Source organism: Enoplosus armatus, chromosome 14 (assembly GCF_043641665.1).
Source record: "Enoplosus armatus isolate fEnoArm2 chromosome 14, fEnoArm2.hap1, whole genome shotgun sequence".
NCBI lineage: Eukaryota > Metazoa > Chordata > Actinopteri > Centrarchiformes > Enoplosidae > Enoplosus > Enoplosus armatus.
This window is the reverse complement of record NC_092193.1, coordinates 14,811,958-14,823,098: the sequence shown is the minus strand read 5'-3', so window position 1 is coordinate 14,823,098 and position 11,141 is coordinate 14,811,958. Positions and strand designations below refer to the sequence as shown.

Below are 11,141 nucleotides of genomic sequence, written 5' to 3'. Positions count from 1 at the left end.
AAGATGGCTGTGCGCGCAGGAGGAGCAGCGGAGGAGAGCTGAGGCAATGCAGAGGAGGAAGAAGAGGGGGGCGAGGAATCCACTTCTGTGTGTCTTGTCCTGCCAAAAGAGCAACAGCTCCGCAGAGGAAGAGACGAGCGTCTCTGAGATGATGCTGATTTGTTTCCGGTACCATTTAGGGTAACGGTTTGGCGGTTTTAGTTGTGTTTTTTTTTTGTAACCAAGAGACCAACGGACTGACCAAACAAAATCACGGAGCACTCAGTAGAGGACAGCCGGGGACGCTCACGCCGCTATCAGAGATGTCCCTGCTATGTGTGGGAGGTAAGATAGGAAATGAAAGGGGCAATTAAACCCTCTGTGTTTGATGTTAGTGAAGTATCACTTGCTCCCGGTTTAACTGCACCAGATGTCTGACAGAGCCTGCGGGCTATCAGCTCCGTAGAAAAGTCAGTGTAGCCCCAGCCGCGGAGGGTTTGTGCTGATCAGTCATTAAATCACACAGCTTGTCTTAACGGAAACACACGTTTATAGTAAGGGGGTGCCACGGGGATACTTTTAACGGCACTGTTGCTGAATGACATGTTTGTTTAATTTACTGTTTGACCTCAAATAAAGACGCCTCGTATGAATGAGTTATTAAGAGAGAGAAGATTGTTGTAGGCTAGCCCGGTCGTGACTGTTAATACAAGCAAACATTCACAGGCTCTTTGAGTTTCTATAAATGTCTACATGGAGGAGGAGAACTGCTGTTTCCTCCCCTGGTGAGTACTGTTGCGGTTTCTGTGTGTGTGTGTGTCATCCACTCTGTTCATTCATGCGTGGGCAGTCAGAGGAGGAGGAGGACGACGAGGAAAAGCCCCTGCCGCTGCCGCTGCCGCACCGCCGCCGCCTCGGCTCTGCCGCTCTGCTGTAGTCGTGAGGGAATACTCGTAGTCGGCTTGAGGTGCTCGTCACTTCTCTACGTTTTCCCCGAAGCGATGCGTCACCTCCTCCTGCCAGACTCCCTGAAAGCACCTGCTGCTGACACTGTTGCCTCTCAGTGCGATGAATAAGCATCTGCTGTGATTGCTCATAAAGTAACGCCACTTCCAGCTTCACATCCAGGGCGCAGGAATCAGTATGGCCCAAGCTAAGAGAGAGGGGACCCCTCGACAACAGCAGTTTGTGGTCCTCCAGTGTAGCTTCAAGGCTTTTGTTTGACAGATAGGGGTTGACTCAGCATGACTGCAAAAACAACTTTCTTAAAATTAGTGTTGTGTTAATTCAATGACAAATAGCAAGGGTTTGCTGTGTGAGTTGTCTTCACTTGACTTGATTTCAAGCAGAGGAGGACCTTTGGACCTTAATTATTGATTATTCTGTCAATTCATTGTTGGTCGTTAAGGTGCTAGAAAATGGTACAGTAAAACATCCCAATTAGAGCTGAAACGATTGGTTAATTAGTCAATGAGTCCATAAAAAGAAAATGAACTGGCAACTGCAATCCTGCATCGTACAATGACAATAATATTAACCTTAACGTTAACTATTTAAATAACTGATTAAATGATTTTAAAGTATTTTTTCAAGCACAAATGCCAATGAGCATTTGCTGTCTTTCTTTCATATCTTTGGATGTTGGACAGTTGGTTGGACAAAACAACACATTTGAGGACATCACCTTGGTCTTTAGGATATTGTGGTGGGCATTTTTTAACCATTTTCTGACATTTTTTATAGACCAAATGACTAATCAATCCATAGAGAAAATAACTGGCAGATTGTTCCATAATGATAATAATCACAGTTGCCTAAAGCTTGAAGTGATCTCTTAAAATAGCTTGTTTTATTGATGTTTAGTTTTCATTCACATAAGACAAAAAGAACAGACATTTGCAGATTATTTTTCTGTCGATCAACTAATCGATTAATCGACTAATCCTTTAAACTCTAAACCTGATCAAGCACTGGTCCGTAGACGAGACGATGTGTGGAGGTATGATTGGGCTCCAGACATTTGTCATGGATGGAATAATGGCAATGTGGGCACAAAAGGAAAGTTACGGGGGTTTCAAAGTCACCTTTTATACGTCAGGCCCATTATGGATGCTACCTCATCCTGTCCCGCCAGGTCCACCCACTGACTGTCCCTGCTCTGAGTCAGTCCCAGGTGTCATTAAGACCCTGAGCGTTACTCATTCATAAACACTGGCTGCGGCTGTCAGTGTCGTAGACTACGAGACTTGGCAGAGAGCCCTCTTTCTGTTCCTGTTACATCATTCATGCTTACCTGACTGGAGCTATTTCTGGCCTCCACAGTACTTTGTGCCTCTTGAATAGGCAGCATTTCTTTGGAGCATCTGCCGACAAAGCAGAATTCAGACACAGATACAGATTAACTCTGAAAAAAATTGGCTTCTGTCCCTGCAGATACTCCACATACTTTCAAAGTCCAGTTTTCTCCCTGCCTTGATTTGGACACTAAATCTGGCAGTGTAATGTCTCTGTCAGCAGTTGCAGACTGCTGCAGATCTGCATGTATATGTGATCCTTCAGAATAAGACGCTGTCTATCTGAATCATGTCAGCCCTCGTTTTGTCATTGGATGGCTGAACTCAGCTCACCCACTCCCTATTTTACATTCCCTGACAGTTCAAGTTGAAGGGTTTGCTTGATTCCCTGTCAAGTCTCTGTTTTCTTGGCAATCCGCTTAGTTCCCTTAAGTCAGAGTCTGCTGTGTCAGAGGTACTTCCTGAATGAAGTCTCTGCTGCTGGGTCTTACAGATTGTGCTGTGCGTCCTCTGATTAAAGACAAAAAAAACTAACACACGTTGATTTGTTATGTCCTTTAAGCCATTTAACCAGGTGGTGATAGATTTGTTATATCTTTGACCTCGTTTTCTGAATCTAAACTACTCACCCATAACCTACATGTCAGTTGATCCACTGCCACAGCCCTCCACAGGCTTATTGCTCATGAGTTATGGGCACTTACATGTACAGTGTTTACATGTGTGCGTTGGGGGTCGTCTTGTCTGCTTAGAAACATGCAATTGTGACAAAATATCGTTTGTGGGGCTCATGGACATTTCTCTTCGTAACTCACCCTGTCAGAGAGATTTATGATAGCGCGCTATTATTAAGCTTCAGCTTTCCACTGTCGAAAAATCCAATTCCTTTGTTATTGATCCTCCTCATGTACTGATATATTTCCAGGGCTGTTTTAGTGTTGACACAGGCTCTGATGTGGTCTGCCTGAACAATGTAAAGGGCTGCTGAAAACATGGCTTGGTTTCTTCTCTTCTTCTCTTCGTCTTCTCTGTATTGTGTTGAATAGTTTTAGCTTTCAGCTACAGCTCTTTTTGAAAACTGAACTGGACATCAAAAGGATGCTGAGCTGGTGCCAGAGCAGAGTTTGACCTTAAGTAAAGATGCAAACACACAGATGTACGTGTTTACTTGTGTGTTTATGTGAGTTGACATTAAGGTTGCTGAGGTATGAATGGAAGCAGAGATGAATATTTTTTATCATTGCTGCAGGTGTATGTGAGTGAGTCACTGCAGTTGAGTGAGTGTGTGTGTGTGTGTGTGTGTGTGTGTGTGTGTGTGTGTGTGTGTGTGCCTGCTGATGTAACAGCGTGGCACTTAAAGCTGCAGATTTAGCTTGTGTGTGTTACACTGAAGAAATGTGAAGTAAAAGAAGTGAGAAATAGAAATAAAAAAAAAGTCCCTTGCTGACTCAGGGCAATTTTGCATCAACTTTTCATTTTGCGGTGGTTACTATGGCGACTGGTTGGGGCGTGGATGGTCTGTGGAGGATATTGTGAGATAAGTCATGAATTGGTGTTCACGTTGCGTTTCTCGGGGGGCGATTAAAGGTGCAGGTTCACGTACAGAGCTTGCGTTTGCATTTTATTCATACAAACCTATGTGTGTTTGATGTGCACACACCTGCAGTGTGGTGTGGGGGTCTTCTGGAGCATGTGTGTGCATGGTTAGAGAGCTGTGGGTAGAAGGGCATTAAAAATGTATGTGTGAGTTACGTCAAAGGTGGTAAAAATGTGCTGCAGAGAGAGATGCTTTAACTGTATACTGAAAAATCCTCTGACACATCGCGTTTGATGAAGGTGGGAATTCTCCCTCTGAATTGTTCAATAAAGATTCCCAAAGTTAGCAGACATGACCAGCGCCCTGCATGGTGATGGGTTGTGATCATAAAATGCTGAAAAATGAAATGGTTTTATACTTGATTTTACACCACATCTACCACTACAATGACTGGAATTTCATCTAATAAAAATATATGTACTTTGGTTATCTCTTTAATCTGTGTATGTGGTTCTTTTTTATTTGCATGTAGGTGTTCTGTTCTGTTTCTGTATCCCACACTGATGGAGCACAGCGGGAAAGCCGCCCATATTTTTCCAGCTCTGTGTGGTTCTATGTTTTGCCACCACAGTCAGTGCCAACATGTCTGGACCGTATGGCAAAATAAGGCAGAGCACCACAACGGTACTCACACTCAATCTGCATAGTTGCAATTTCAGTTTCCTGTGTCAACACTTGTGAATATCCACGATATACCCTCTATATTTAGTCTACAAAGCATTTTTCCAAGCGTTTTCAGTCCTTTCCAAGAGTTTCATGTCGTGTGTGTTTTATTAAAATTCCCAGACTGTGTTTTCATTTATCACGAGCATCCCCTTGTTGCCTGTTCTCTGTGTAAAAGCCAGAATAGAGGATGTAGTGTGTTCAGAAGTGAAAACAGATGGTGTTCCTGTGTGTGACTTTGTCCCTCTCTGTGTTTCCACAGTGAAGAAAGCCAAGCTGGACGGACCCCAAGGTAAGACCTGGGATCCTGGAAAAAGAAAGAGGTAGATCACACAGGAGGGAGAGACTCGCTGTTGTGTGACATGAATCTTTTAGCAGACCGAGGACACGTTACATGCTGCAGCCATGAATGGAAATGAAGGGACAGGAACTCTGTAGAATATAACATCTGTATCTCACCGGGACTGCATTATTGTTTTCTAATGCAGAGGTGTTTCATTGTAATGCATCTCTGTCTTCATCTCTTTCTCCTTAACAGAGAAGTTCAACACTTATGTGACTCTAAAGGTACAAAATGTGAAGAGCACAACCATTGCTGTCAGGGGCAACTTGCCCAGCTGGGAGCAAGACTTCATGTTGTGAGTCCTTCATCATCTTCAGACAAAACTCTCTCTTCTCTCTCTCTCTTTAGCTCCCTCTTCCTCGCTCTTTCCTCTGCTTTCATCCTCTCATCTACTCTCCACTTCAGCTGCTTGAGTGCTTTTGTGTGTGTGTTTTTTCATCTCTTGCTTTTTATCAACCTTCCTCCCTCCCCTCTTTCTCACTCCTCCATCCCAAGTGCCCTTTATCCCTGTATTGTTTCACACAGCTCTTCCTCTCCACATCCGCTCCTCAGCCTCCAACAACTGCCTCATCCTCTTTGTCATCTGCCCCCCCCCCCCGACACTTCTGCCCCTCTCATCCTCATTCTCAACCTTGGCTCCCTCCCAGCCTCTCTTTCCTCTCCTTTGTCTTTCCTCGTCCTCTCCCCATTTCAACCTTAACCCCCCCCGCACCCTCCATATCCCCTCTTCCCTCTCCTTGTTTTTCTGCTCTCTAGGCATCATTTCCCACTTTTGAATTAGTTTGTTTGATAAATAAATACTAAATATTGGAATGATAGCTCATTGCAATCACTAAATTGTATTTGGCATGCGGAGAGATGAAGTGTAGCAGCATATGGGCGATGAATGACAATCATTTAGCATGTGGGATGCAGCAGGCAGGCTGACTGCGGAGTCCTGTGCATTTGTATGATGTTCGGAGGCGTTGAGCATTGTACTGGGGTTGCATCAGTGGAGCTGTGTTACGTAATGTTTGGGCTGCAGAGAGAGCCTCCTTCTAACAGCCTTTAAATGACTGTGCCCCCTCAGTCACTGCCATGAATCAAACAGGCACGTTTCTTAAAAGGAGTCACCACTGAGACGGGAAATCCAGTCCCCCTATTTCTTAATTAAAGTTCCTACTTTCTCCCTCCAGGCATGCGATACAATCACCTCCTCCACTGCTTTCATCACACTCTTTTCCTCCCTCCCCTTATCCATCCCTCTCTCTCTCTCTCTCTCTCTCTCTCTCTCTCTCTCTCTTTCTCACTCTGCCCCCCCCCCCCCTTTTCTTTCTGTCCTGCTTCCTGCTGTCTTGTAAATGTTTTATGTTAGATTCTCTCAGGCTTGCTCCCACAGAGACATGTCTTATATTTGTCACAGTGAAGCCCACAAGTAATTACTGTGCATCCTGAGTGTGTATGAGTGACTGTGTGTGTTTAACATTTATCTTAAAAACAGTGGTGGAAGAAGTACTGAGATCCTTTAAAAGTACCAATGTAAAAATACTCCATTACAAGTCAAAGTCATTGATTCAAACCCCACACTTAAGCAAAAGTATTATCAGCAATATACTTTAACAATGTATTGTATTTTTTTAGCTTATCATATGTTCTTTTATGTAAACTCTTAATCTGAAAAGTAACTAGTAACTACAGTTGTCCCTCTGAAATGTGATGGTGTAGAAGTAAGTACAAATAAATGTACTTAGTTACTTTCCACAACTGTCTTTAAATTTATTTTTATTGCTAAATCAGTTACTTATTCTCTTGATTTTGAACTTTCCTGTCTCTCTTTCTCTTTCTATCCAGTGAAATTAACCGCTTGGACCTGGGTCTGACAGTAGAGGTGTGGAATAAAGGGTTAATCTGGGACACCATGGTCGGCACTGTGTGGATTCCCCTCCGCAGCATCCGACAGTCAAATGAGGTTTGCCACTAACCACCACCACCACAGAAATACTGCAGTTGAACACTCTGTACTCAGCTGTTCTTAAGGGACTCACTCACTCAGGGTTTGGACCTGTTTTCATCAGGCTCATCTATTATTACAGCATGTTGTTTGTGTGTCAGCTGCGAAATGTCGCTCTGTATGCAGGAAGGTCCAGGGGAGTGGCTCACACTGGACTCCCAGGTCATCATGACTGATAATGAGATCTGTGGCACCAAGGATCCCACTCTCCACCTGGTACTGCTCGACACGCGCTTTGAGCTGCCTCTCGGTGAGAAATCAATATTCACGTCAAAATCAGAAAGTGTCAATAGGTGGGACAAGATGAGAATATGAAACTATTGGAAATCATCAGCCATCGAGGGAAGATGAATAAATTATGCCTGTCTGTGTATTTTCACAGCAAACAGTGATATATGAACACCAATAACTCAGATTAATTAACCTGGCCTACTTTTCAGTAGGAGAGTGTTTGTATCCTTTCCTTCTCAGTGATCAAGCTGTGTTCCTTTTAGCATTGATTAGGTGTCATTTTCATGCTGTTTCCCCTTCCTCTAGTCGATAGTGTTCACCTGACTCCTCAGTTTGTGGACCTGACCTATTTATAGGGGTTTGGCTTTAGGGCTGTAAGTGGAAAGGCCAATTTTCAATGTCACTGTGTTCTGAGCAGGCCAGTGTATCTACATGTTCAGATCTGGGTCAAGTAATATTTGCAAATGGGTCGTTATAGCTTACTTTGTCGTCTTTTGGTTTGAGTTTGTAACATAAAACAAAACCTAAAAGTTTTTAGGCAAAAAGTCTTGTGAATAATTATTTTAACAGCTCCATTAGGGTTGTTTTTGTCACCTGAGTTTGTCTGGCTCGTTGTTTTCAGATATCCCCGAGGATGAGGCACGATACTGGGCCAAAAAACTGGAGCAGATCAACGCCATGAGGGACCAAGATGTAAGCTGTCACCCCGTTTGATTTAATACCCCAGCACATCCTCACATTTTAGGAACATGCCAACATGATTAATTGGGGGAATAACTATGTTACACATTACAATTCCTGCATATAGACATAATATCTTCCCTGTTAATGACCAGTTAACCTTTAAGTTTTTTTTTGTCTGACTCCAGTATTCATACCAGGAGGAGCAGGAACGTCCTCTCCGTGTACCAGGAACCCAGTGTTGTAAGTGACCGATCACTGTTTGCACAAACCGTCATTTGTTTGTGTTGAACAAGAGAATTATGTGTTGAGCTGTTGAGAGATGTAATTAGATTGCTTTAGCTCAGCGTGTGCATTATGTGTGTAACCACACGTGGGTTATTGTGTGTTTGAGGGGAAAAGGGGGCCTGGCTCGCTGCGCTGTAATGGATCGATAGCGGTATCAGATGTCCACAGGCGGGCTCCTCCAGGATGCTGCTGCGCCTCGACTATTGGCCCAGTCTGCCGAGCCTGCTGAGCCAGCTGTCTGGGGCAGGTGGAAAGACTTGGAGGCTCAGCACTGCTTTTGTGCTCTCTTTCCGTTCAGCAGCTCCATCTGGGAACTTTGAAGCATTAATGGCATGAATGCATGTTTATGTTTGGACACAAGTGTAATTCATAATCAATACTGACACCCTCCTGTTTTATTGCAGGTAACTGGAGCCTATGGGGAGACCAACAAAGTAAGTGTACAGACAATACATACTGTACATACAGTGCAATACATAGGTATCTAGAGAATCGCATATTCTTCATTGCTTTGGTTCTGCAATCCATCACATTAGATTTGAAGTGAAACAGTAAATTTGAGGGTAAAGTGCAGCCTTTCAGCTTCTATTTGAGGGTGCTTACATGCATATTGGATGAACATTGTAGAACTTGTGCTCTTGTAATTGTCCTGAATATGTATGAAATGAGCTGCAACTGTTCACCTTCAAACACCCTTTTACCTTTAGTGGTATCTAGTCATGCAGATAGCTTTAGTTTATCCCTCTCTGGGATTTCTGCCACCATCCCCCCTAACAATGAAGGGAAATTAAATTTCATTTGTGGAGCTCACAGCATTAAAAAAAGATGACATTTAGAAAATGAAACATTAACATCTCTTTCCAGAAACAGTGTCCTTGTTACTCTAGATAATGAACAGACGTCACTGACAACAACAACTTTCATAGGGACTATGTCTTTAATCGAAAGTAGTTCCACTGAAAAACAGTGAGGTCTGTGGAGTCATTTTTTGTGAATTGGCCCTTTAACACCAGTCATTGCTTCATTTTAAATCCAATGTTCTACAGTACAGACCCACGTTAATGAAAATGATGTCATTGTCCAGATACTTATGGACTGCACTGTCCATACTGCACATAGAAACTTGTATTACATGGATATACATATACATTAGAAATATGAATATATGCAAAAAGCTCTCTCTCTCTCTCTTTCTCTCTCTCTCTTTCTCTCTCTCTCTCTCTCTCTCCCTCCCTGTGTCTCTCTTTCTCTCTTGCTGTGATTAGCAGATGGTCTTATATAAGTGTCTGTCAGACTCTCCCACACAACTGCAGCGATTCATCTCATCTGTGTTCACTCAGAGGAAAAAAGGAAAGAGCGGGGGGGATAATGATAGATGGTGAGCTGATGAAGTGAGTGAGAGAGAGTGGGAGACATGTGGGGACACGGTTGAAGTGAGAAACAAAGTTCGATGCCTTTAATTAGTGTTTACACGCCCAGACAGATGAAGATGAAGGTGTAAGTGGAGCAGCAGCCGCCTACGTCACAGTTTGAGAGACGATGATGGATAATGATGAATGATTAATAGATACTGGTTTCGCTTTTGACTGATTCAGCACTGTTAAAGTCTCTCATCACTTCCCTCTGGGATGTTAATCTCTGATCTATGGACATCACAGAAAAATAAAGCTTCTCCTTAGGAAGCAGGGATGGATTTATGTGCAGTTATGAGGATGAGGATGAGAAGGAAGTCGCTGAAGATGTTCATCATGTGCTTCATGTATGGATGCACTCTGAATGACCTATATGGGTCTGATAGGGCTTCAGTAGTGGAATGCTGCCAGCTCATCTATATTATCTGTAATTACCATAGTACTAAAAGATTGGTTCAGTGCTGATTAGAGCCTTTTATCTCTGCGCCACATGACAAGTCGTCTATTGGGATCATCTCTTTCATGATGTTCTTGTCTCCTGTTACTGTCCTCTATGAGGAACCAGCAAAAAGTCTGATGATTTTTTTCTCTTGCCATGTGCCTCTGTGCAGATGAAGACCAGGACAGTGCTGTGGACGACAGGGACAGCGACTATCGCAGTGAAACCAGTAACAGCATCCCCCCTCCCTACTACAGCACGTCCCAGCCCAATGCCTCAGTCCACCAGTATCCCATAAGCCAGCAGCACCGCAGCTCCAGAAGCTTCTCTTACCCGCGCTCTGGCAACAGCCACGACCTTGAATACCACAATCAGAGGACTGTCAGGTGTGTGCCTGCTTCAGTGTAATTAGGACTGAAAGTAACATTTTCATTATTGATTCATTTTTTTGATTAATTGATAAAGTCTTTGGTCTATAAAATTGTAAAAAAAAAAAGTGCATCGCAACAAGGTGACTTCAGATTGCCTGTTTTGTCTGACCAACTGTCCCATTCTCAGTCAGTTCACAATAATTTAAAACAGAAAAACGCAGCAAATTCTCACATTTGAGCTGAAAGCAGTGAACATTTGGCATTTTTGCTTAATAAATGGCTTAAAAAGAGACTATGTAACTTATAAAACAATAAATAGCACAATCGTCCTTTCACAAATGAAAACTTAAATTCATGAGCAATTAAATGCACTTGGTCTGGTATGATCAGTAGCTTATGGCGGCTAATGTTAGTTAATTTTATGACTCTTCACTACTTGTGCAACTGTTAGGCTATGTTTTAGTATTTACCAATTTGCTGAAATTTCTGCTTGTGGCCGCAGTGATGAATGTATTACCACAATTGTTAACTCATGTCGATTAATGAACTAATTGTTGTGTAGCACTAAATGTGAGTAAGTAAGTGATGATGACTTTGGGGTTTTTTTGATAGAAAATTGAAAAAGAGCTAGTTTCAGTTTAGAAGCAAAGTTTGTATTAGTGGTGAGGTTTTGGCTTTTTCACAGCAGACATTTTGACATAGCAGGAAAAACACAGGTGTCACTAATAACATTAACGATGGCTCCGTTCTATTGAAGTGTCCCACTAAGTCAGTGTGACAGTGAGCCAGCATACACAATACAAGGAGCCTGACACTGAAGCAGCTAAATGGAATTCAGCCTCATTCATTTTAT

General features: G+C 42.9%; 1 protein-coding gene across 1 annotated transcript in view; it reads left to right on the top strand.

The window, feature by feature from the left end:
* Nucleotides 1-302: 302 nt before the first annotated feature.
* LOC139296411 (protein unc-13 homolog A-like) overlaps nucleotides 303-11,141 on the top strand; it is a 29,669-nt gene continuing 18,830 nt past the window's right edge. Inside the window, exons 1-9 of the mRNA XM_070918811.1 lie at nucleotides 303-324; nucleotides 4,796-4,825; nucleotides 5,072-5,171; nucleotides 6,707-6,824; nucleotides 6,993-7,116; nucleotides 7,720-7,790; nucleotides 7,967-8,021; nucleotides 8,471-8,500; nucleotides 10,090-10,303. Coding sequence (XP_070774912.1) covers nucleotides 303-324; nucleotides 4,796-4,825; nucleotides 5,072-5,171; nucleotides 6,707-6,824; nucleotides 6,993-7,116; nucleotides 7,720-7,790; nucleotides 7,967-8,021; nucleotides 8,471-8,500; nucleotides 10,090-10,303 — 764 coding nt within the window. The remainder of the gene's footprint in view (nucleotides 325-4,795; nucleotides 4,826-5,071; nucleotides 5,172-6,706; nucleotides 6,825-6,992; nucleotides 7,117-7,719; nucleotides 7,791-7,966; nucleotides 8,022-8,470; nucleotides 8,501-10,089; nucleotides 10,304-11,141) is intronic.